This window comes from Fukomys damarensis, unplaced genomic scaffold, assembly GCF_012274545.1.
Source record: "Fukomys damarensis isolate Sample0158 unplaced genomic scaffold, DMR_v1.0_HiC HiC_scaffold_29, whole genome shotgun sequence".
Lineage (NCBI taxonomy): Eukaryota > Metazoa > Chordata > Mammalia > Rodentia > Bathyergidae > Fukomys > Fukomys damarensis.
Window position 1 is genome coordinate 30,457,480 of NW_022900941.1, and position 23,885 is coordinate 30,481,364.

The 23,885-nt window shown below is 37.6% G+C and overlaps 1 protein-coding gene across 7 annotated transcripts in view; it reads left to right on the plus strand.

Annotated features, from left to right (window-relative positions):
- The window catches only part of Lypd6b (LY6/PLAUR domain containing 6B), a 174,364-nt gene extending 152,959 nt beyond the window's left edge, over window positions 1-21,405 (plus strand). For 5 of the 7 annotated variants that reach the window (XM_010620983.2, XM_033757232.1, XM_033757233.1 and 2 more), the window contains 4 exons: window positions 10,223-10,374; window positions 13,341-13,439; window positions 17,982-18,124; window positions 19,603-21,405. In XM_010620983.2, coding sequence (XP_010619285.1) covers window positions 10,227-10,374; window positions 13,341-13,439; window positions 17,982-18,124; window positions 19,603-19,767 — 555 coding nt within the window. In that variant the 5' untranslated portion in view covers window positions 10,223-10,226 and the 3' untranslated portion in view covers window positions 19,768-21,405. Of the gene's footprint in view, window positions 1-9,796; window positions 9,889-10,222; window positions 10,375-13,340; window positions 13,440-17,981; window positions 18,125-19,602 lie in introns of those variants that run through there. The other 2 variants (XM_010620984.3, XM_019207045.2) reach the window with 2 other exon arrangements.
- The last annotated feature ends 2,480 nt before the right edge of the window (window positions 21,406-23,885 follow it).

Below are 23,885 nucleotides of genomic sequence, written 5' to 3' on the forward strand. Positions count from 1 at the left end.
GGGGAGGAGGGGGTGAAGAGAGGGCAGGGGTAAGGGGAAATGAGAATCAAGACTTGACATGTAGAGGTACAAGATCCCAACAATGAATGTAACTGTACTGTATCCCTAAAATGTACCAATAAACTCAATTAAAGCTGAAAAATAAAATAAAATAAAATATTTTTAAAAATGTGATATTCATGGTTGGAAATTTGTACCTTTACATAATCCATCTTGGTTCTTATTTTTTCCCCATTCCCCTGCCCTCCCTTGAACCCCTCCATCCTCCCTATCTACAAAGACTTAGTTTCCATTTTTTTTCTTGTATTAATTCCATTTCTTTCTTTTCCCCTACCCTTCCCCTTTGACCCCTTTTTTTTCTTATTTCACATTATCTGTTGTACCTTTTAGTCCTTATTTATACTTTCAGTTTCTCACACTAGTGAAACTATTCAGTATTTAAACATGTATGTCCTATTTATTTCACTTGAGAGTATTGCCTCAGTGTGCTTCCATTTTAGCTATAAATGTCTCTAGTTTCTCATTTTAGTGGCTGAGTAGTATTCCATTTTATATTTTAAAAAACCCATATTTTCTGTATCTAGTCTCCAATTGATGGGCAATTGGGCTGCTTCTAGTTTTTAGCTATTACAAATTGTTCTGCTATGAACATGGGTGTACATATATCACTGTAGTATGATTCTTGTAATTCTTTGGAGAAGATACCCAGCAGGGGAATACATGGGTCAAATGGGATTTCTAATTCTAATTCTTTGAGGTATTTCCACAGTGGTTGCACCAGTCTGCACTCCCAATAGCCGTGGAGCAGTGTTCCTCTTTTCCTACAGCCCTGCCAGCATTTATTGATTGATTTCATGATAGTAGCCATTGTTTCTGGGATGAGGTGGAATCTGAGCATTTTTTCATTTGCATCCCTCGAATGACCAGTAACATTGAACATTTTTTCATATGTTTATTTGCTGTTTCTACTTCTTTATCTGAGAAATGTGTGTTCATTTCAGATGCCCATCTATGGATTGGGTCTTTAAATTTGGGAGGTCTGATTTTTAAAAGTTCTTTATATAGTCTAGATAGTAGACCTTTTTCTGAGAAACAGCTGGTGAAAATTTTTTCCTACATTGTGGGTTGTCTCTTCACTGTTGGTGGTTTCTCTTGCTGTTCAGAAGCTTTTTATTAAGAAGAGAACCCACTGTTGATTGTTTGTGCAACTGAGGTTTTGTTCATAAAATCTTTTCCTAAATCAAGAGTTCTACCCACCCTCTCTTCCAGCCAGTTTAGTGTTTCTGTTTTAATATTTAGGTCTTTAATCCATTTAGATTTTAGTTTAGTGCATGGTGAGAGATATAGGTCTAGTTTTAATCTTTGGCAAGTTGAAACTCAGTTTTTCCAGCACAATTTATTAAAGAGGCCATCTTTCCTCCAGTGAGGGTGTTTGGCTCCTTTCTCAAAGATGAGGTGGCTGAGTGTTTGGAGTTGTTTCAGAGTAGAGGTCTTTGATTTATTTTGTTGGGTTGATTCATAAGTATTTCAATTTGTTGGATGCTATTGTACAAGGAATTGTTTGCCCCATTTCTCTCTCAGTGAGTCTGTTTTTCATGTACAAAAAAGCTATTGATTTTTGTGCATTGACCTTGTATCCATCTACTTTACTAAATTTGGTTATTAAGTCTAGAAGACTTCTGGTAGAGTTTTTGGGGTCTTCTATATAAAGTTATCATGTCATCTGCAAATAATGACAGTTTGACTGCTTAATTTCTTATCTATATTCCTTTTATTTATTTATCTTCTCTAATTGCTGTGGCTGATGTTTCCAAAACTATATTGAACAGGAGTGGTGTTAGTGGACATATTTGTCTAGTTCCTGGTTTTAGTGTGAAGGATTTCAGTTTTTGACCATTTAGTATGAAATTGGCTGTTGGTTTTTCATAGATGGTTTAATCAGATCGAGGTGTAGAGACTGTCTATTCCAGTTTTCTGTATGGTTTTTATCATGAATACATGTTGGAGTTTGTCAATGCTTTTTCTGCATCTATTGAGATGATTATATGGCTTTTGTGTTTGATTCTATTACTATATTGTATTATATTTAATGATTAGCATATGTTGAACCATCCCTGGGATGAATCTCACTTGTTCAGGGTATATGCCCTTCTTGATGATCTTCTGCAATTTATTTACCAGTATCTTATTAAGGATTTTTTCATCTATGTTCATTAATGAGATTGACCATCGTTCTCTTTTTTGGTTTGATCTTTTTCTGCTTTGGGGATCAAGGTGATGCTTGCTTCATCTTTCAATTTCATTGAGGAGTTTAAACAGTAGTGGCAATAGTTCCTCTCTAACTATCTTGTAGAATTCAACAGTGAAACCATCAGGACCTGGGCTTTTCTTAGTTCGTAAAATTTTAATTACATTTTCAATTTCATTGGTTGATATTAGGTTGTTTAGAATTTTTAGGTCATCTTTGTTCAACTTTGGTAATTTATGTATATCTAGGAACCTGTCCATTTCTTCTATATTTTCCATCTTATTATCATGTAGGTTCTTGAAGTAGGTATTGATGATCCTCTGGATTTCTGCTGGGTCCTTTATAATTTCACTCTTATTATTCCTCATTGCATGGATTTGAGCCTTTTTTTCCCTTTTTTTGATTAGATTGGCTAAGGGTTTGTCAATTTTCTTTTTCCTTTCACAGAACTCTTGGTTTCATTGATTTTTGTACATTCTTTTAGTCTCTATTGGATTGATTTCTGCTCTGATCTTTATAATTTCCTCCCTTGTATGAGCTTTGGGTTTGTCCTGCTCTTTTTTTTTTCTCGAACCTTGAGGTTCAGCATCAGGTTGTTTAATTGAGCTTGCTCTGTTTTCCTAATATGAGTATTCACTGCTATGAATTTCCTTTGTAGGACTGCTTTCACTGTGTCCCATGGATTCCAATATGTTGTATTATCATTGTCATTTAATTGTAGAAACTGTCTGATTTCTTCTTTAATTTTCTCTGTGACCCATTAGTTATTAAGAAGTGTGTTGTTCAATTTCCATGAGTTTATGAAATTCTTGCAGTTTCTGTTGCTATTGATCTTCAGTTTCATCACACTATGGTTTGATAATATACAAGGATCACTTCAATTCCCTTGCACTTATTTAAACATATTCTATGAGGCAAGTATATGGTCTGTTTTGGAGAGTGACCCATGTGCAGCTGAAAAGAATGGGCATTCTGATATTGTGGGGTGAAACAATCTGTAAACATCTGTTAAGTTCATTTGTTCAAGAGTTTGATTGAGTTCTAGTATTTCTTTGTTTATTTTCTATCTAGGTGATCTATTTATTTGTGACAGTTGGGTATTGAGGTCCCCTACTACTGTTGTGTTAGCACTTATTTGATTTTTCATGTCCATTAGTATTTGTTTTATATAGTTGGGTGCACTAGTGTTTGTTGCATATATATTTATGATTGTCATCTCTTCCTCTTGGATTGTTCCCTTTACAAGGATGTAGTGTCCTTCTTTGTCTTTCTTAATCAGTATTGGTTTGAAATTCCCTTGATCTGCAGGGAAGATAGCTACTCCTGCTTTTTGGGGCATTCCTGTCACAAGGAATATTGTTTTCCACCCTTTAGCTTAGCTTTCAGTCTATGAGTTTCTTTTTGAATTAAGTGTGTTTCTTATATGCAGCATATTGTTGGATCTTGCTTCTTGATCCATTCTCCCAGTGTATTTCTTTCCATTGGTGAACGAAGATCGTTAACATTGATGTTATAACAGATATGTGTTGACTTATTCTTGTCATGACGTTTTCTTTTTGTTGAATCCTCCCCCTTTATATTTACTTTCTTGTCATACCTGATGGATTCATTATCCTGGGCCTCCTAGGGTTGTGATCCTCATTGTCTTTTTCTAGATATTGTTTTAAAATTTTTGAATGCTAGTTTACTGTTCATGATGTTTCTAAGGTGCTCTTTGTCATTAAAGTATCTTTTTTCTCCATCAATTTTGAAAGATAGTTTTGCAAGGTACATCAAATCTGAGTCGAAGGCTATTTTCATTTAGGGCTTGAAATACATCACTCCAAGCTCTTCTTGCTTTGAGGGTTTGTGTTGAGAAGTCTGCTGTGTTTCTGATAGGCTTTCCTTTGTATCTGACTTTTTCTTTTCTCTAACTACTTATAGGATTTTGTTCTTCTGTTGGGTTTTGGGAATCTTAACTATTGTACTGTATTACAAAGATATAGTGGCCTTCTTTGTCTCTCTTAATTAGTTGTGGTTTGAAATCTATTCTATCTGCAAACAAGATAGCTACCCAGCTTTTTTTCTGGTCTCCTTTTGCATGGAGAACTGTATTCCATCCTTTTACTCTCAGTCTATGAATTTCTTTGTAGACTAAGTGGGTTCCTTGTATACAGCATATTGTTGGATTTTGCTTCTTAATCCATTCTGCCAGCCTATTTCTTCTGATTGGTGAATTGAGGCCATTAACACTAATGGTTATAACTGTTATGTTTTGATTTTTCATTGCCATGTTATTTTCCTGTTGTTAATTCTTTTATTTTTTTATTCTTCCCTCTCTTCCTTTCTTTCATGGTTTGCCTAGTATATTTGCTCTGTTGGCCATTATGCTGCTGTGGCCTTCATTTTCTTTTTCCAGGATGTTGTTTAGAAGTGTTTGGAGTATTGGTTTGGTGTTCATGAATTTTCTCCAGTGTGTTTTGTTGTAGAACTATCTTATTTTCCCTTCAATTTTGAAAGGTAGTTTTGCAGGATACATCAGTCTAGGTTGGAGATTGTTTTCTTTTAAGACCAAAATACCTCACTCCGGGCTCTCCTTGACATGAGGGTTTGTGCTGGAGAGTCTGCTGTGATTCTGATGGGCTTTCCTTTGCATGTGATTTGTTTATTTTCTCTAACTGCTTGTAGTATTTTGTTCTCTTGGGTTTCTGGGATCTTGATTATTATATACCTAAGTGTAGATTTTTTTTTTAATTGTGGCTAGCTAAAGTCCTATATGCCTCACTTATCTGTATGTCAGATTCTTCCCCTCTGTTTGGGAAGTTTTCTGTCATTAATTCTGTGAACAGCTTTTTAATGTCATTTGTACTTTCTGTTACTTCATAAATTCCTGTCAGTCTTATATTATTCTTCTTTGCATCATTTAAGAGTTGTTGGATCAATTTCTCATGAATCCTTACTGTTTTTAAAAGATCTCTCTTTTCATGGTCAATCCTATGACCACAATCCTATCTTTTATATCTGAAATCCTATCTTCACATTCATTCATTCTGCTTCAAATGCTTTTTATAGAATGCTTAATCTTCTGGATATCTGTTTGAATCTGTTTCATGGATTCCATTTCTTTCCTATGCTGGGAATTCATGGTTTCCATCATGGTCCTGAGCTCATCTAATTTTTTATCTGTTTCTGTTCTAGAGTCTCTAATCATGTCTTTCATTCTTCTCACCATCTCTGTGGTTATCTGGGAAGTTATTTCTGTTTTGAATTTTTCTAGAGACTCATTTATCTGTTTTGTTACTTCCTGTGCTTTTAGTTCAAGGTGTCCAGATGGTAGACTCTCAGACTTTTCCACCTCATTTCCTCCACAGTTTACCTTTGGAGAGGTGGAAGTCTGTGTTTGTGCCTTGTTTAAATGTCTTCCCATTTCTAATTTTGTTGTTGGTACTGTCCTTGGTTTAATTCCTGAGTTAATGCTTTGATCTTCCAGATATATCTGGTCTTTAGCTTTTGAGTCCCTACTGACTCTGAGGTAATCTCATTTTCATTATAGGAGGGAAGACAACTGATTAGATCAATCATAAGTGATACCTTAGTCCAAGTGATACAATCAGCAACACAATAGCATCAAGCACAGCTTGAAAAAGTCCATTTGTGGTAGTTATTAATCTATCACCTTTAACTGTGTGAATTAAATAAAAATCGAGAACCAGTACAAAATATGTTTATAGTGAATAAACTCTTCAACATAGCAACTTTATCCTACAGGATGGAGATTTAGAAGGTCCGGGGTGGGGGGACAGATAGATAGGATAGAGAAAGGTTAGAAGTGAGGTCAGAGGACACAGGAATATCACACAAACTCTAGGAAGCTGTTAAAGAGAAAAGAAGACAGAACAAAATATACACAAGAACAGAACAAACTAACAGCAATAGGGAGGCTAGACTGTAATCACTCTTTTAAAACTAAGGGCAACTGAGAGAAGGAAAAAGAAAAGGAAAAGAAAGAAAATAAATTTGAATTAGGATTGGAACAGGAACAAAAGGGAGAGAAATGAAGATCAAGGTGGAAGAGAGAGTTACAAAAAGAGAGAAAGAAAAGAAGATAAGAAAAAGAAGATTAAAAAGGAAAAAATTAAGAAAAAAGATAGATACATTTTTAAATGATTAAAGATAGAAAAATATTACTTTGAAAATAAAAACACAAATAGAAATAGAGGGCCTCCTTCAGGGTATGCCTCTGTTGACACAATAGACAGCATGGGCAGGAGTGTGCGGATCTAAGTTAATTAATCTCAGCAAGCCAGCAGCTGTCTTCTGAGGTTCAGGCTGATTTCTGTTTGCAGGGCCCACGTTGAGATCTCTGACCTCCTGCTGGGTTGAATGCTGCAAGGTTCTACTGCAGATTCCAGCTGTCTTTCCCCTGTAGTTAGACCAGGTTCGGATGTGAAGTGCTGGTCCCTCCGACTCACCAACTATGGTGGTGTCATGTGCCTTTCTCACAGAGATTTTCTTCACTTTTCCAGTGGGCTTCAATTTTCATCTAGGAGCCTCAGAGAGGCCCTCTTTCTCTTGTTCATGGAGATGGGCATGGACACCACTGTATAGTGCTCCTGTGCTGTGCTGGGCCAAAGGGGTGGGTCTACCAGAGGGTTGCAAGCTGCTGCCAGGCTCCTCTGCTGTGCTGGGCCAAACCCACTTTAGATTTATTAATCATGTCTTGCACTATGAGCACAATATCTGCTGTTATCTGAGAAATTATTTCTGATTTCATTTTTCCCAGATTCTCTTTCAGTGCCAGTTCAGGGAATCCAGGTGGTTGAGTATCAGATTGTTCCATTTCATTTCCCTTTGGGGTTGCCTTGGGTGATCTGGAAGTCTGGTTTGGGGACTTGTTTATATGTTTTCTCATTTCAACAGATGCAGCCTGCTGTGCCTTTGTTGAGGCAACTTTTTGCTCACCCAGTGGTCTTATTTCTCAGCAAGCCACCAAGCAGCCTTTTCTCTGCTGCTCACCAGTACACCAATTCCTGAGTTCAGAATGGTGGCCTTCTGGATCCCTGAGCTTACCTGTTGTCTGGGCAGGTTTCTGCCTGGAGCCTATGCACACTTGGGATGGTATCTAAGTGTACCTCTTGCTGGGGCTTCTATGTACCTTTGTCTGGAGGCTGTGATCTCCGGGTTCCTGTTGACTGATAGGCTTCTGGCTAGGGTCTTCATGCGCTTTATCAATGGTAATTGGCACAAGCCTCTGGCTGTTGCTCGGGCAACTGTGTAGCTCTTTTCCAGGCAGGAGCTTAGATGTGGCAGATGGTATGGGGTGGTCCTCTGGTTGAAGCTTATGTTCCCGTGCAGCTCTTTTCTGGTTGGGCCTTTGGCTCAGCCGGTGTGCCTGAATCTCTGGGGTTGAGGCGGAGCCCTGGTGGGGTCTGCCTGCAGTCGGCTAGTCACTCTGGACCACAACCAACTTTCTGTTTAAGTGCTTGATTTCTATTTTCATTGCACAGTGGTCTGATAGTAAACTTGCATGATTTTGATTCTTTTATATTTATTTAAATAGGGTGTGTAGACCAATGTGTGATCTATTTTGGAGTAAGTTCCATGTACTGCAGAGAAAAATGTATACTGTATTGTAGTGGGTTGGAATACTCTGTAGATACTAAGACATTTGTAGGAAAGTGGATACATTTGGAAAATATGATGTTAAGTGAAATAAATCAGACACACAAGCTTAAATACTATATGGTATCTCTCATTTGAGTAATCTGAAGTGCAAATAAAGAGCAAAATAAAGGACTGCTAAAAAGAAACAGGGAGATAGATTTATTTTGCAAATGGGAAAGGGTCCAGGAGAATGAAGGGAGTGGGGAGGGTGTTAGGGGAGAAGGAAGTAAAAGAGCTTGAGATGTCACTTACATATACCAAATACCCACAATGAATGTAAACATATGTTGTAAACATGGACTAAAAATAACATTAAAAGTGAAAATGGGGAAAGGAAACTTAGAAAAGGAAGGAGGGAGGTGGGCAGGAAGGTGAAGCAGAGTAGAGCTGTGCTATGTACATGCACCTACTCCCTAAAATGAGTGTAAAATTCATGTGCTTCAAACATGTACTAATAAAATAAAATTAAATTGTAAAGAAAGTATATCCATTACTTAGGTACAGATTCCTAATGATTGTGGAACAGACCAATTGAGAGAAGGAATGGGGAAAGCAGAATGTGTAACAGTATAATAACCCAACAAGAAGGGATAATATAGTTGGCTAAATTGTCTTATTTCTTCAGAAAGAATATAAGAATAAAATGGTGAAATACAATACTTGTGAAAGATCAACCTTGGTTTCTAAAATGAACTAGAAAAACTGTCTAGGGCTGGGGATTTAGCTTAGTGGTTCCACTGCCTGCCTTGCAAGCGCAAGGTCCCAAGTTTAATCCCCTGTACCAAACAAAACCAAAAACTGTGTATTGTAAAATACATCTAGGTACAATTCTGGAATTATCTAAAATGCCATGTGTAAATTTTAGCATTATTGTATTGATTTTAAATTTACTTATTAGGTTTTTTTGTTTTCTCTTTTACACTGAGTACATCCATAGTGCCTCAGTTCTGTCATGGCAAAAGTTATCTGGCCGAGTGATATGAGATGTGGCTATATTTTGCTTATATTCAGTTGCATCTCCATACGTTTGCATTATTGATCACATCTGCAAAATTAATGTATTCACACTTATTACCCTGGCTTCAAATAAAACATTTGTGTAAGGAGTCATGTGTATACATACAAACATTAAACCTTCCCCTAAGCCTTTGAGACCAGGGTTGGTTTAGCAAAAAGAAAATGAGTTCAGCCAATATTACAGACCTCAACTATTACAGTATTTTCACTCTTGTTATGAGTGCTTTAATTAATACAGTCTTATAGTGATCCTATCTGAGCTTGTATTTGGGGTTCACAATTAGCCAAATGTATAGGCAGTCCAGATATTATTAAGCCACTTTACAGATAGAAAATTGAGGTTAATAGAGTTTAAAGAGCTTGGCCAGGGTCAGGCAGCTAATAAACAGCAGAGGCAACACCTGAACTGAAGTCTTTGGAATACAAGTTACATCTTTTTCTGCTGCCCACACTGACCCCTTGTCAAAGAGAAGCAATCAGTGGTAAGATTCCAGATTTGCTTTTTACCAAGTTGGCTTCTGAAGGTTGGAGTTATGGGGCCTAAGATGTGATGGTCTTTACCCAGTGCATATACATATTTGTTCTTCATTGCTCTGCCTGCTTGAAGACTATGAAAGTACTTAGTAATACTTGTGGACCAGGACTAACATTATGTGTTATCTCAGACTTTTATTCTGTTTCCTCTAGAACTTCCTGGCAGCTTCTTCTTTTCACCCAGAAGCAGGTGGAGCTGGCTCTTCACAGTGACTCATAGTTTTCTCTGTAAACTCTGGGATCCAGAAAATATTTTATTTCCCAGACTTAGTCTTTTTAGTCATTGTCCTTCCTATTGCCCCTAACTTTTATGGTTTCTTTCAGGTAGTGAAAGAATTGGAAACTTTCTCAACCATAAGTGTTTATTCAAGAAAAGGATTTGACACATAGGTGGCCCAGTGACTTCGGCAGAGCACACCTGTAACATTGCTAATTTAATATATCAGGTATTCAGCACAGCCAGCCAGCAGCCTCAGGCACTGGGGGAGTGGGGTGCAGCCAGGACAGTGTAGGCTGCTTGTGCTTCCTGAACCCGGAAGGGCATTAAGTGTCCTGTTGAAACCGGTGGCTAGTGCTGGGGCCTGGCTAATGCAGAAGGCAGTAATTACTTAACTTTCATCTGATCAAAAAGAATGATGCTTACTTTGTACCAGCCCAAAACAGCAGGTAGAGGGTTGAATAAAAATATGAGTAATTGAGCTTTTCAGACAGAAACAAAACATAATTTCCATTGATGTGTAAAACAAAAATAAGCTGAACCAATCTATCTTTTCGTCTTAGACATATGAGTTTGACCTGTCCAATCCGTGAGATCACAATGCTACTACTCTGTCGTGCTCTAGCTGTGGCTACCATCCAGATCTTTATCTTCTCAGAGAACCAGGCGTTTGCCAAGAACATCAACTTCTACAATGTGAGGCCTCCTCTTGACCGTAAGTAGTGGCTGCCATCCTGCTTCACTTCCAGGAGGTAACAAAGTGCCCATCTGATGCCCACTTTCCATCTACCATAATGTGGCCTTTTTCTGGAATATTTGGTTTGCCCCTAGAATAAAACAGAAAGGATTTCTCACTTCTGTGGCTAAGAGCATGGTGACAGAAATTTTCTCTACTTCTTGAAAATGATTTTCCTTCCTGCTGTTGACTTAAAGGGCTTCCTGTTTTAAAAAACTCTTGAATACTGACCCCAATATCATGCCTTAGCAGAGGAAAGTCAGTCTTTGTTGATCTCTTCATTGGAGACTATTGGCTGTAGGAAGTTTCGGCATAAATTATGTGTTCATTCTTTCAAATGGCCTTTAACAATTTTGAAAATAGGTTAGAATGTTATTTGGGGGGCATATGATCTAGATTTTCATTATAATTACCAATTAGCAAGGCTTACATACAGTTCGTCTTTTCCATTGCTAGTTTTAAAATAGGCAAATATTGGGGCCAAGGATCTAGCTCCGTGGTGCTGCCACCTACCTTGCAAATGCAAGATCCTGAGTTCAATCCCTGGTACCCCCCCAAAATGGGCAAATATTAGTGTATATTATTTATAGGATAATATATGTTAATATGTTTTATATACATATGTGTACATCTCTATCTATCTACCAATCAATCTGTCTCATAAGCCATTCTTTCCCCTCAAACAAGAAAAATATCTCTGATACTTTTGTTCGGGAGAGATTTTTAATAGTAATGATTTTATATATATATAAATGACCATAGTTCCCACCTCTGGAGGAATATAAAAATTATGATGAAAGTCTTTATACTACACCTAAATGAGATACATGTCATTACTGTTCTTGGTGTTTTGTATATTTTTCAGGACACTCAATCATATATATATATATACACACACATATATATATATATATATTATACATATGCATATGTATAATATTTATAAGTGTATTATACATATACTTTGAACTATTATTTATTATATATTTCTGTGTTGTTAACAAATGTATAATAGCTGGGACCAGGGATTTAGCTCAGTGATTCTGCCGCCTGCTTTACAAGTGCAAGGTCCCGAGTTTGATCCCCGGTATCACAAAAACAAACAAACAAACAAACAAATGTATAATAGCTGAAACTTATGACAGGTAGTTTTCCTAGACCCTACATTGTCTACATATATCCAACTTTTGAAATCTAGTAGAATTTTTGTTGAGAAAAATTCTTTTAGAAAAGAAAAATATAGTATATATTCATTATAAAAAATTCTGAAATGTATAGAAGAGAGTAAAATTTAGTCATGATCCTAATATTCAAAGGAGCTCTTTTTTAAATTTTGGAATATTCTGGTGTTTTTCTATGACTGTGTATTTAAATACATAATTTAGTGAGATCTCACAAACAATTTTGTTAGTTTTTTACCATGCATACCATATTTTGAATATTTTTAATGTCTTTGAAAATACTTTAATACCTTTTACATTTTTTATTTTTATTTTTGTGGTACCGGGAATTGCACTCACACCCTTATACTTCCAAGGCAGGTAGCAGAACTACTGAGCCAAACCCCTGGCCCTTACCTTTACATTTTTAAACAATTACATGGCTAGTCACTAGCTTATTTAACTGTATCTCCAAACTTTATGTCAGAAACATAAGCAAGTTAAATATTAAATTCATTAAAATTGTCATTAAAAAATTTTTGCAAATGTACTTTTACCTTTGATTTGCTATGATCTTCGACTGGATTTTCTGGAACTATAATTAACTAGATCAAAAAGTTGTACCAGTTCATACTTTAGTCATATACTCATCAGCGTTGGCTATTCATTTTTTTAACCTGTTTTTTTAACCCTTAACAGATTTCAAAAGTAAAAATGGATGTCATTTATTTACCTACATCATAAATCTTATTCATAAACCAAGTATGTTTGCAGCATTTAATTTCACATCCTCTGAAGTTTAGTTTTACTCTTTTGCTTTGTTTAATGCATACCCTCCCTGGCATTTGAAATACCCACTGCTTTTTAATTTTCACTTCAAATTCTAGTCATGTTACTGGTATGGTTTGAGGTTCACCTTGACCTTTGTCTAGTTTTTTTCTTCAAAACTGAGAGAATCAAAGTAACACACAGAGCCCTGTGCCCTGGTTATGCAGAAATGTCAAATAATTTTATTTTTCTTCTCTCATCTATTAAAATATCAAGATACAAGCCCCACCCTCAAAGACATAAAGACAAAAAGACCTAGTTGCTCCCAATCCAGACTGTTTGCAATTCACAATTTTTCCTTTCCATATACTTTGGCCTGAGTATAAGGGCTTAAGAATTAGTCATCCTTATTTTAAATATTACATTCCTCATCAAAGCCTACTGTTTTGACAACTGATATATATTAACATACATTAAATGAAATGATTTGTTTAAGGTTGGGGTAGCTGTGAGGGGAATGTATATAGGTAGAAACTAGCTGGTGACCCTACTAGGTATTGTTCTTGCCTCACGATACCTCTGTGTCATGGAGGTCTCCATTGCTATTATATTATAAATATTGTTGTATTTCAGAAGTTAAAAAAATCACACACTGATTAGTGAAAAGAAGAACACTCTACCTCAGGTTAATCTGGAATTTAGTTCTTTTTAGGGATTGACTACTACCTTCATTCAATTCCTTCAAGCCCCGCTAATTCTCAAATTATAAATTATAATAGAACAATACCATAGATTTTTCAAAGTGACTCAGGAAATCATTTTGTTACTCTATATTGGAGTTTCGTAGAACCACCTAAAGAAAAGGGAATCAAGAAAATGCCAAGAGCCCAATGAGTAAATCCAGTTCCTTAAAAACAGAAATTCTCCAATACATGTTACTAATCTTGTGTTATATTTAATGTTTGAAATGTTTGTCCTTTTTAACCTTATTATTTTACTGCATATTTTTTTTTAAAGCCACACCATTTCCAAACAGCTTCAAGTGTTTTACCTGTGAAAATGCAGGAGATAACTATAACTGCAACCGATGGGCCGAAGACAAATGGTGTCCACAGAGTAAGTGTGTCGTTTGGCCTCTTTTGTGATCTCAGAGTCATTTAGGTCTCTTCTGACTTGCCTGCAGCAGAGATGCCTCGTGTAGCACAGTGACAGGCAAATGACTTTCTATAGGAGTCAGAGATTCCTTCTAAGGGTCTAGCCAGGCTTTAGAGTCTCCTGAGAGAACTTGGAAATGAGCACCTTAGCCTCAGTTTACAATTGTATGTACCTTGAGGAAGAATTTCTTAAATGGTATTTATCAGGGAGAACAGATAGACCACAGTGTTGAGTAAAGCATTGTAACAATTTCAGAAATGCTTGATGATACCCTAGAACAGTCATACTTACTGGCTTAAGGCAAAAGAAGGCATCTGTACTCTTCAGGCACAGTAATGCTTGGGGAGCTTGTTCATTTATTTGACAAACATTTGAGTATTTTTTAGTTTGTTTAGTTCACCATTATATCCCCAGTGCCTAATTGCATACTTGGCTGATATTAGGAATTTAACAAATATTTATTGACAGATTGAATGAATTCTTTGACTACGTGGTCATGGTCTTCTCTGAGTATAGATTAGGACTAAAACATGAATGACCTAAACATGCCAGCCCTCGGAGCTCTGTAGGAAGAATATGCCAGGAAAAGGGGACAGCAAGTGCAAAAGCTTTAAGGTGCAAGACTTGGCTCGCTCTCTTCAGTGATCAGGAAGGAGACTGGGTCCTGTGTTGTAGTTGGGGATGGAAAAAGGACCTGGAAGAAAAGCACAGGCAGGGATGTGTAGGCTCTTTTTTTATTTTTTATTTTTCCCCTGATGGAGAGTGGATTGCGTTGTAAATGTTATGAGAAGGCAGTAGAGTTTTAAGCAAAGGAGTGCGTGATACTAATTGGGTTTTAAAACAGTGCTCAGGCTGCTGTGTGGAGAATGGATGGGTGGAAGTGAGGGCTATCATTGTCTTCAGAAAGAAGATGGGGACTTGGCAGGGACAGAAAAGGCAGGAAATTGAATGATTTAAAACATACAAAGTTGGAAGTAAAGCAGAGAGAATGTGCTGATATAAGATTCAGAGTTGAAAAACTATTTAGAGCTATAAGGAAATCAGACTGTTCAGAATTTAAGGTATACTATTTGGTTTGGTTTTTTAGATTTTCAGATGTAAAAGGTTAAGAAAAATACACAAAAACAATCTCAGAATTAGATATGACTAGTCTGTATCTATTACCTTGAATCTTTGTGAATTTCCATACTTACACCATATTATTTGTAGCAACAAAATACTTTAGTTTTTCTAGATAATCTGTGGAACCAATAAGTACTACACAATGGAGGCCTGAAAATCTGATGCCATAAATCATGCTTGTGATGTCTACATGGTTATTTTCTTTCTTTTTAAAAAATAATTATCAAAATATTTTTCCTGAGGTTCTTTTACATTTCTGTGGAGTAATTGTCCTAGATGGTATATACGCTTGAGGAAGTGTGTTTGTGTGATTTTGTGCATTCATTTCTACATTTCCGCAGAAATTCATCTTCATTACTTCAAAGTTTTCAAGTGTGGTTGGTTGATACATGTCCCTCTTAACTGATCTCAGAGGGTGGGTATCATTCTCTAAAAATTTGCTTTAAATTTCTCTAAAATGTGAGTAGAAAGGTTAGAATAGTTGTAATTTGGGGCACTGGCTTCCATAAAGTTTACATAAGCTTTATCTTTTTTTTTTTTTTTTTTTTTTTTTTTTTTTTTTTTTTTTTTTTTTTTTTTTTTTTTTTTTTTTTTTTTTTTTTTTTTTTATTTGGTGCAGGGCGTTGAACTCAAGACCCTACGCTTGTGAGGCAGGTGGTGGCACCACTGAGCTAAATCCCCGACCCAGCTTTATCTTTTTAATTGTACCAGAAGCTCTGTTCCTGTTAGGGCTGTGTGAAATGCTCCAGTTTGTCATTCATAACTAAATCAATTTTAATACGCAGTGGTTATTTCTGGGGTTTGGAACCTTACATCTGCCAGAAACTGTAACTTTCCACTACCAAGACAATATCAGAGATACAAAACAGTGGAAGAGTTGCCTCTGCCGTGTTTACCTTGAGAAGTGGTGGACTCTCAGAGAGATTAGCACAGAATGACCCTACATTTCAGCATGACAGTTCATTCTTGACTATGTACCAGTCAGGTCCTAAAGAAATCAACCATCTGAAATTATAACTGGGGGTGTAATGTTTTACTTTTCACTCTATCATTATTTAAGGGAGCAGTAATCAACCACTTCTTGGGGCTAAGCAGGCCTGCAGCTGTTGTTCTTTGTCATCTCAGGTTTCCTTTGCTCCTTTATAGCTGTACTACTGTGGTCTGTTGGTGTTGTGACAAGAAGTTCTCTGTGTAACAGGGCATGACTGGAATGATATTTCTTATTTTATTTACCCTGGTTTCAGCACTGAGTTTTTAAGCCTACTTTCACATATGTGATCTTCTGAATGAATGAACACAACTACCAGTTTTCAAGGCTTCGTTGTGGGGAGTATAAATTGAAATGCCTCTTCCAAAACATTTTGTGGCTCGCTTTTCTTCTCAACATTCGCTCTTTTGTAGAGCATTCTGCAACACCATCTAGTTTAATATTAAGTATCCTGGGAGGCGGCTTACTTTTCTAATTAAGAGCACATACTCCAGTAAAGTGCCTGGGTTAGAATCCTACGTCCTGTTTCTGTGACCTGTCTATGTGACCATAAACAAGAAACTGTTCTTCAGTTTCTTTATCTGTAAATGAGGATGTTGGTGTAGACTAGCTTAAGGCTTATGGTGAGAAGTAACTGAGTGATCATGACTTAGAAGGCTGATGGTACATACCCAGTATGTGCTTTTTTAATAGTATGTAAAGCTTGCCATAACCCTATCAAGGTACAAGCATACTTACTATTATTATTTCATCAAAAAGAAAATGAGCCCAAAGAATTTAACATGACTGATTCATTGTAACAGTGGTAGTTTCATAAGCCCAGTCTTGTCACCTTCAGACTCATCTTTGTTTTCCCCCATTAAGTGACATTACTGTTGTCATTGATCAGTAAACTAAAAAGCATTTCCTTGGCCTTGGATAGCTCTGGAGAGATACAGAACCAAAGCAGGATGTCCTAGGATATTGAGTGAAATCATTTTCTTGGAAGAACCTCAAGTAATAATGTATATGTGTTTAAAGGTATAACATTAACTCTACATAGATAAAACCTAATGACATTATGTGATTGAAACATATGTTTCATAATGTTTAAATTTTAAAAAATTAGCACAGTAAAAGACACATTGCCATTAACTTCCCCCTTTCTTTGAACATACTTATGTCATTATTTTTGCCACTTCCCGAAGCAGTTCAGAAGTCTTCTTTATGAATGTCTTTAGTTATGCTGCCTTGATGTCTTGAATGGATTCGAAACATTTAACTTTCTTAGCCATTTTAACTTTGGGGAAGAGGCAGAAGTTGCATGGTGCCGGATTTGTTGAATAAGGTTGATGTAATGTTTTTAACGAACCCGCCTGTCTATTGGTTTCCTTTTCTCCTTCCAGCAGCATTCATCATGTTTTTGGTCACACCTCCTAAAGACACTCATAAAGAAGGGCTTCCAGAACTACTTCGAAGGGGGTTGACGGTATCTTTTACTGTAATAATCTTTTAAAATTTTTAATTCAGTGCATTTTAAAAAATCACACCGCAGATACAGACCAGGAATTGGGTAGGAAACAAAGTAAGAGTTAATTTAAAAAGCAAAGAAAAATGGAAATACATTGATGAAGAAAAGTCAAACAGGTTGGAAAGATTAGAACTTTAATAAGAATTAGGTGAGAAAGGAAGATGACTGATGTTTGCTTGGAAATGTCTTTTAACTACCATTTGCTGCATGGCCTGGAAGAAACTAATGTGTGATGATTCAGCAACAAGTACTCTGGCCCATGAACTTTTCACTCACAATTTTCATCTGATTTTAGAGTTCTAGAACATGTGCTTCCAAGGGACAGAAGGAAACCAGACACATAAACTCTTCCACGTTCAATGAGAAGATCTATGGTTTTGATAACAATTTTGCTCATTTTTTCCTCCTCTACTTTAGTTGATGCCAAAGGATGGGTGCCTGTTTATCTGCATTTTCAACACACACAAAAACACAGACACAGACACACACACACAAACACACACTCTTCACAAACTGATTTCTTCATAAAAATACAACCTAGCCCAGTGATGGCAAACCTTTTAGAGACTGAGGGCCAAACTGCGACCAAAACTTACGGTAAAGTACCAACACTGCAATCAAATCTGAATACTGAGGTCTTAGTTTAGAAAAAAAAAAACTCTACATTATCATCTTTTGTTTTAAAAGAAAAAACACAATAACAAGCATGCCAAGGTTTGCCACTACTGACCTAGAAACTACAAAGTCCATTGCTATTGTATTTCTTATGTAGGAACCCAAGGCTCATCTTGAAATTTAGTAATTTCTCAGCATGACAATTAAGAGGTCTGTTTTGCAGTGTGGTAAATGAAGTTTCTTTATTTTTAAATTTTCTTTTATCTAGACACACAGTATTGTTTGACAGTTCATCACTTCACCAGCCATGGAAGAAGTACCTCCATCACCAAAAAGTGTGCCTCCAAAAATGAATGTCATTTCGTTGGATGCCACCACAGCCAAGATTCTGAACATACGGTAAAGATCATTGTGAGTGTGCATGTGTAAAGTTACTATCTAAGATCATATGCTGGTGATGGTAAGTTAAGCATCATGGAAGAAGTAGGAAGGATAAACAACGTTGGGCATATTTTGACTTTAAGACTCCATTACAGTGCTGAAATAGAGACTAAGAGAAATTGAGGACTTTCTATTCTTTGACAAGGAAATAATGCTATTAAAATGAATGATAACGACCAGATTCCAGGATTAGACCCCAGGCCTCAAGCTCTGGGCGAATGGTCTGAATCCAGCTGTGGTGGCCAAAGGATAATCCATCCACTAGAAGATAATAAACACGACAGAGCCCAGCTCATGTGCTTATTTCCTTGACAGAAATCATCTGGAATGCTGCACAGACAGACTAGAAGGTAGAAAGAGGGAACAGTGCCACATTTTACCAAGGAAGCCTTGTCTCACCCACTCAGAGGAGGAAGTGAGAGTATGACAGTCTCAGTTTAATACAGTGAACTGTATTTTGGATTGATTGAACTCTTTAATTTTCTTTGTCGTTTTAAATGCCTGAAATCCTGAAATGTTTGAGGATAAAATTAGTTGAAAGTATGTTAACTTCACGAAGCTTTAGACTCTGATTTAGCCTATAAGTACAGAAAATGGTCCTGATGTCAGTGGTTTTTAGCTCTGGCTACAGAAGGATCAGCTGGAAAGAGATTACAAGGTGTGCTGTGGAGAGGTAGGCAAACATGCTAAACCAACTGAAACAACCTCAGGGTAGAGGTCTTGGGCACAAGATCTTTTCAGACATATCCTAAAGGTGAATCTGATGTGCATCCGGGCTTGAGAAGAACTGATGGTAGATGCTTAGAGTCGATGCCAGTATATTGCTCAAGCATCCTAGAAGCTCTATGAATGGCTGGGCATTTCAGGTCAAGGATTGTTCTAGGTATGCATTGAACTATTTTGAGATTAGTTCCCTTGGAAACACTCTGAAAATGTGATGTTAGGCACTCAGCTTTTTTGTTTTTCTTTTTTCTAGCATTCTTCAGTTGTAATTAGCAAATTATTGTGGCAGTGCTGATAGGAATCAGGTGTGAACACAGCCAACAGAGAATCATTATTATTACCTAACAAGTAATACTGAGAAAGAAAATCAATGACTAATTCAAAAAGTTCTTAGCTTTCAATTTTGTTTCAGTGCTTTCATTATGAAACTTTCGAAGATTTGGTGACTCAGCCTTATTCAGTTTCCCCTCCTCTTGTTTGCCTTGCTTATTCTTGAGTCTGATGCAGATAAAGACTCCTAAGTGGTTTTATCCTCCAGATCCCTTGCAGAGGAAGGACCCTGAGCTTTGGTGATGTGTAGACTGTCTAATAAACTCTAATGGTATGCTTCCCATGAAGATGAAGCAGTCTTTCATCTGTTTTCCTGTGTTTCAGAAAAACTCTTCTAACCATTTCCTTCTTCTTATCATTCATTCACTCCTCCCTTTCCTCTTTCTTTCTAACAGGAATGCAGGTCTTGCTGTGAAGGAATGATCTGCAATGTAGAACTGCCCACCAACCACACAAATGCAGTCTTTGCTGTGATGCACGCTCAGAGGACATCTGGCAGCAGTGTCACCACACCCTACCTGCCAGTATTTGTCTGGGTCTTCATGCTTCCACTGCTATGATGCCACCTTTTTTAGGAGAGGGAGAGACTAGCCCTCTAAAGCACAAGGCAAAAACTGTGTGAACACTGGAGTGAAGATCAGTCTTGCACTTGGTGAAGATGGTACACTGGACCCCAAAGCAGAAGCCAGTGATTTGCTTTGCTAAACTTTTCTTGCATGAGATCATAGCATTGAGAATGGGGTCTTGGTAGGGACCGAAAGGACTGAGTTCCATGCTCCCTCATCAGAGGGGGTTGCATCCTATCAGTTCTATCGGAAATATCCGGTCAGTATTGTTGACAAGTGATAATACTCTGGCTAGTCCTGGCCTGACCATGCCTTTAGCTGAAAGGACTTCTTGACTTCACTGACTCACTCAGAGGCTGCCTAGTCAGGCGCTCTGGTTTCTGTGGTTATCTCTGAGTGTCTGCAATCTCATCCACAGGTGAGAAAGCAGTATCTGCACTACATTAGACATCCTGAGATAATCAGCTCATAATGAGGAAAGGTTTACTGTGGCTCATGGTTGTGAAGGTCTCAGTCCATGATCTACTGTTGCCTTTAGGCCTGTGATGAGGCAGCACACATGGTAGAGAGTGTGTGACTGAGCAAAAAGCCACTCTGCTCATGGTGTGACATTGAAGGAAAGGAGAGGAGACTAGGCTCTCACGATCCCCTTCGAGAGTGGACCCCCAGTTACCTAAAACCTCTCACTATGTCCCTTCTCCTGAAGGTACTACCACCTCCCAGTGGCATGCAGACTGGGGACCAAGCTTTTAACACATGAGCCCTTGGGGGACACTCAAGATGCAAGCCACAGCACCCAGCAACAGTGTAGTCAGTGAGAAAGGCAACTGTTTAGGAAAACTTTTGCTCGAACTAATGTGAACTCCATTTGCCAGTCGTCAGGTGGGGGTGGGGGGAATAAGGCTTTTCAGTTACACAATGTAAATGCATGCTGTGTGTTTCTTGACTGACAGAGGCCCACAATGAGACAAATTTACCAATGTCACTGAACTTGAATTTCCACGTACCAGGGGTGACATATGCTGGCTTAAAGAATAAAATTCTATGCCAAAGTAGCTTGGTTGTGTTTCTTTTCTAGGCAAGAATTTTGGGGAAGTTAAATGTGAACTTAGTGAATTGAAGAGATTAGGAAACCTTCCTGATCAAGGAGAAAGATTTATTTCAAGGTGCACTCTCAGAAATAGGTTAAAGGTTTAAAGATTCTAGGTCAGAGGCAATGACAGGCCATCCCTTCTCCCCCACCCTCTCACCTTTTTCCTGAATTTCAAGCCCACGAAGAGACCCTCTCTAAACACATGTTGAAATGTTTGGACTTAATGTCTCCTCCTTTATAACAGAATCTCAAATTTTCAAATGAATATCTTCTCTCTGTTTCTAGAAGACTGATTTCCTGCCTTTACACTTTGACGTGACCTTTAACACAGTGCCCCTGTATGTGTAGTGATGATTTAGTGGAATTTTTTTCTCCTACTAAACATTCACTGTTAGAATGTTGGCTGCTCTGTAGGGCCCACTGATGAAGATATCCTGGTCATATAGGTTCATCTGTTATATGTCTGTCTCATCTATATCTGTTTCCAACCCATATAGGTTGGAAAACTGTGGGACATAAGTCCAAACCGTTCCACGCTTACCTTTTGTTAATAAAGTTTTATTAGAGCACAGCTACATCTATTTATGTATGTTATGTCTGTGTCGGCTTTCATGCTACAACAGCAAGGTTGTGTAGCTACAGCAAAGATTATGCAATGTAGAGTCTAAAGGCGTTTCTCTCTATCCCTCTACACGAAAAGTTTGCTGACCCCTAACATATAAGAAGATTGCTAAAGGAGAAAGCTCCTTTCTTTGAAGGTACTTTGAGGCTAATGATGGATACTTTGCCTTGGCAATGATTTTGAAGACACTTCCCTTGCTTTTTTTGTCTTCTGTATCAGTGAATTTTTCTTCTGTTTTGATTGGTGTTCCATTTATTCAGTTCTGACTCTGCGTAATCATACGTTGATGTCAGATACGGGGCTATACAATATTTGTCTTGTCTCGTCCTTGTTGAACTGGTAGCCTTTCATCTTACTACTCTTTACCTTTCCATAAAACGAGGTAGGCCAGACAAAATTATCTCCCTGTCTTTGGCCCAAGCTTAGCCTCACCTGGAAACATCAGTTTTGAAGCCTACTGTAGAATTATATACCTTTTCACTCAGCACCTTGAAGTATTTGTGTTTCATAGCTTGTGCTTGTTTCAAGGTTAATTATACATGGCTTTCACTTGGAACATTTTAATAGCATCTGTGGTGTCTTTTCAATCCCTGGGGTTTCTTTTGATTGTGTCATTGGTGAATTGTCTGGTAAAAAACCATTAACAGACTGTAATTTTTTTTCTGATTTTGTTTCTGCTGTCTAGATTAATGTATCTCTCTCCCACTGTGTGTGTCTGTGTGTGTGTCCTGTGTCTGTGTATATGTTTGTGTACATATGTATATATCCTTTCCCAAGGAAAACTCTTAATTTTTTCATATATCATGTTAGGATGGGTTTAACTCACCTCTACTCCCTTAAGCATTTAAAATAGGGGTATGTTGTGCAGAGGAGGGAATATACTGAGGAAAAAAAGAAAAAATCCTGCCAAAGACAGCCAAGGAAGCAGGGGATGCCAGATGTAAAAAATAAAATACAGGATGCCTCATTAAATTTTAGTTTTTGGCCATACACAATTATTTACATTTAAGTTATTCATGACCTCACAAGTTTGGCTAATCCAAGAAGATAGTCTCAAATCCTTGTCATAAGTCAGAATCTTCTGGGTAACTTTATAAGAAAAATAAATTCTCAGGGACTCCTGGAAATGTTGATTCTGCAGATCTGAGATGAAGTCCAAGCCTAACCCCAATAACTGAATGTTAAAGCAAAAAAAAACTCTGCATGATTTTGATGCTCATCCAGGTCTGTTACCTGTGACTTGAGATTATAGTTTCTTCTGAAGCATGGTCTTTGCCTACAACATAGGAATGCTAATGAATAATAAATCTGTACACAAGTAACCTAGGTTAGGGCCAGATTCTCTGTGGTCCCCAGACCAGCACTAACAGCATTCCCTAGAAACATTTTAGAAATGCAAATTCTCAAAATCATCCCAGACCCAATGAATCAGAAACTAAGGTTCAATCTATGTGTTTGAAGGCCTTCAAGTGCTTCTGATACATGGATAAATTCCTGAACCAGAGAAGCGCTTCCCAAGTGTCTACAGCTGATGAGTCTTTGGAGGTTGCCTGAGAATCATTTGGGAAGCTTGTAGAAAAATCAGACTTCTGGATCCCTAGCCCCAGTGTTGTAGTCAGGTTTTGCAAAGGAAATAGATTTAATATAGGACACACAATTCATAGGGTTATTTTTATAATATCCACCCAAAAAGTCAAATGCAGAGGAGTGCAAGAGATCTAACCATATACTAGAGACCCAAAGAATCCAGCCAAGAGCCTGGATCTCACAGCATTGTCTGGCACAAGTCCAGCTGAATGTTAGAGCCCAAGACAATGACCTCCAAATAGCTAGCCAGTGGGCTAGAGCCCACAGCAATGTCTCATGCAAGTTTAAATCAAGTATCTGTACCCCAGAAGGCCCAAAAGCCAGTGGGAGAAGCCAGAAAACCTGTGCCAGTGGGGTAAAGAACCTGTGCCACCAGGCTGAGAGAACGATACTGCAGCCGTGATTGTTGCTCACAGTGAAGATCCAAGTTCCCCTGATGAGAACAATAGCCATTCCCAGCAACAGCGAGGACCAGAACTACTCTGACAAGAACAGCCAATTTCACATCAGGAAAGCCAACTGCAGCAAGCTGCTTCTAGAAAATCAACAACCTTCAGTCTTCCCCTCCAATTCTCTTTTTATTCTGTTGGCAACAATCCTCAGGTGGGTCTTCCATGCCTGGACCACACTGATTCAGTTTAGCTTGGTGTTCCATGTTGACCATTAGTTAATCCGCACATCCTGAAAGCCAGTTTCTTTATTTCGGAAGTGAATCAGCAAAATCTGTATTTTTCAACAAACTCCTCAACTGACTTGGATATATGGCTACTTTGGGATGCACCAAGCAAAAGAATAAAAAATGTAAGTGAT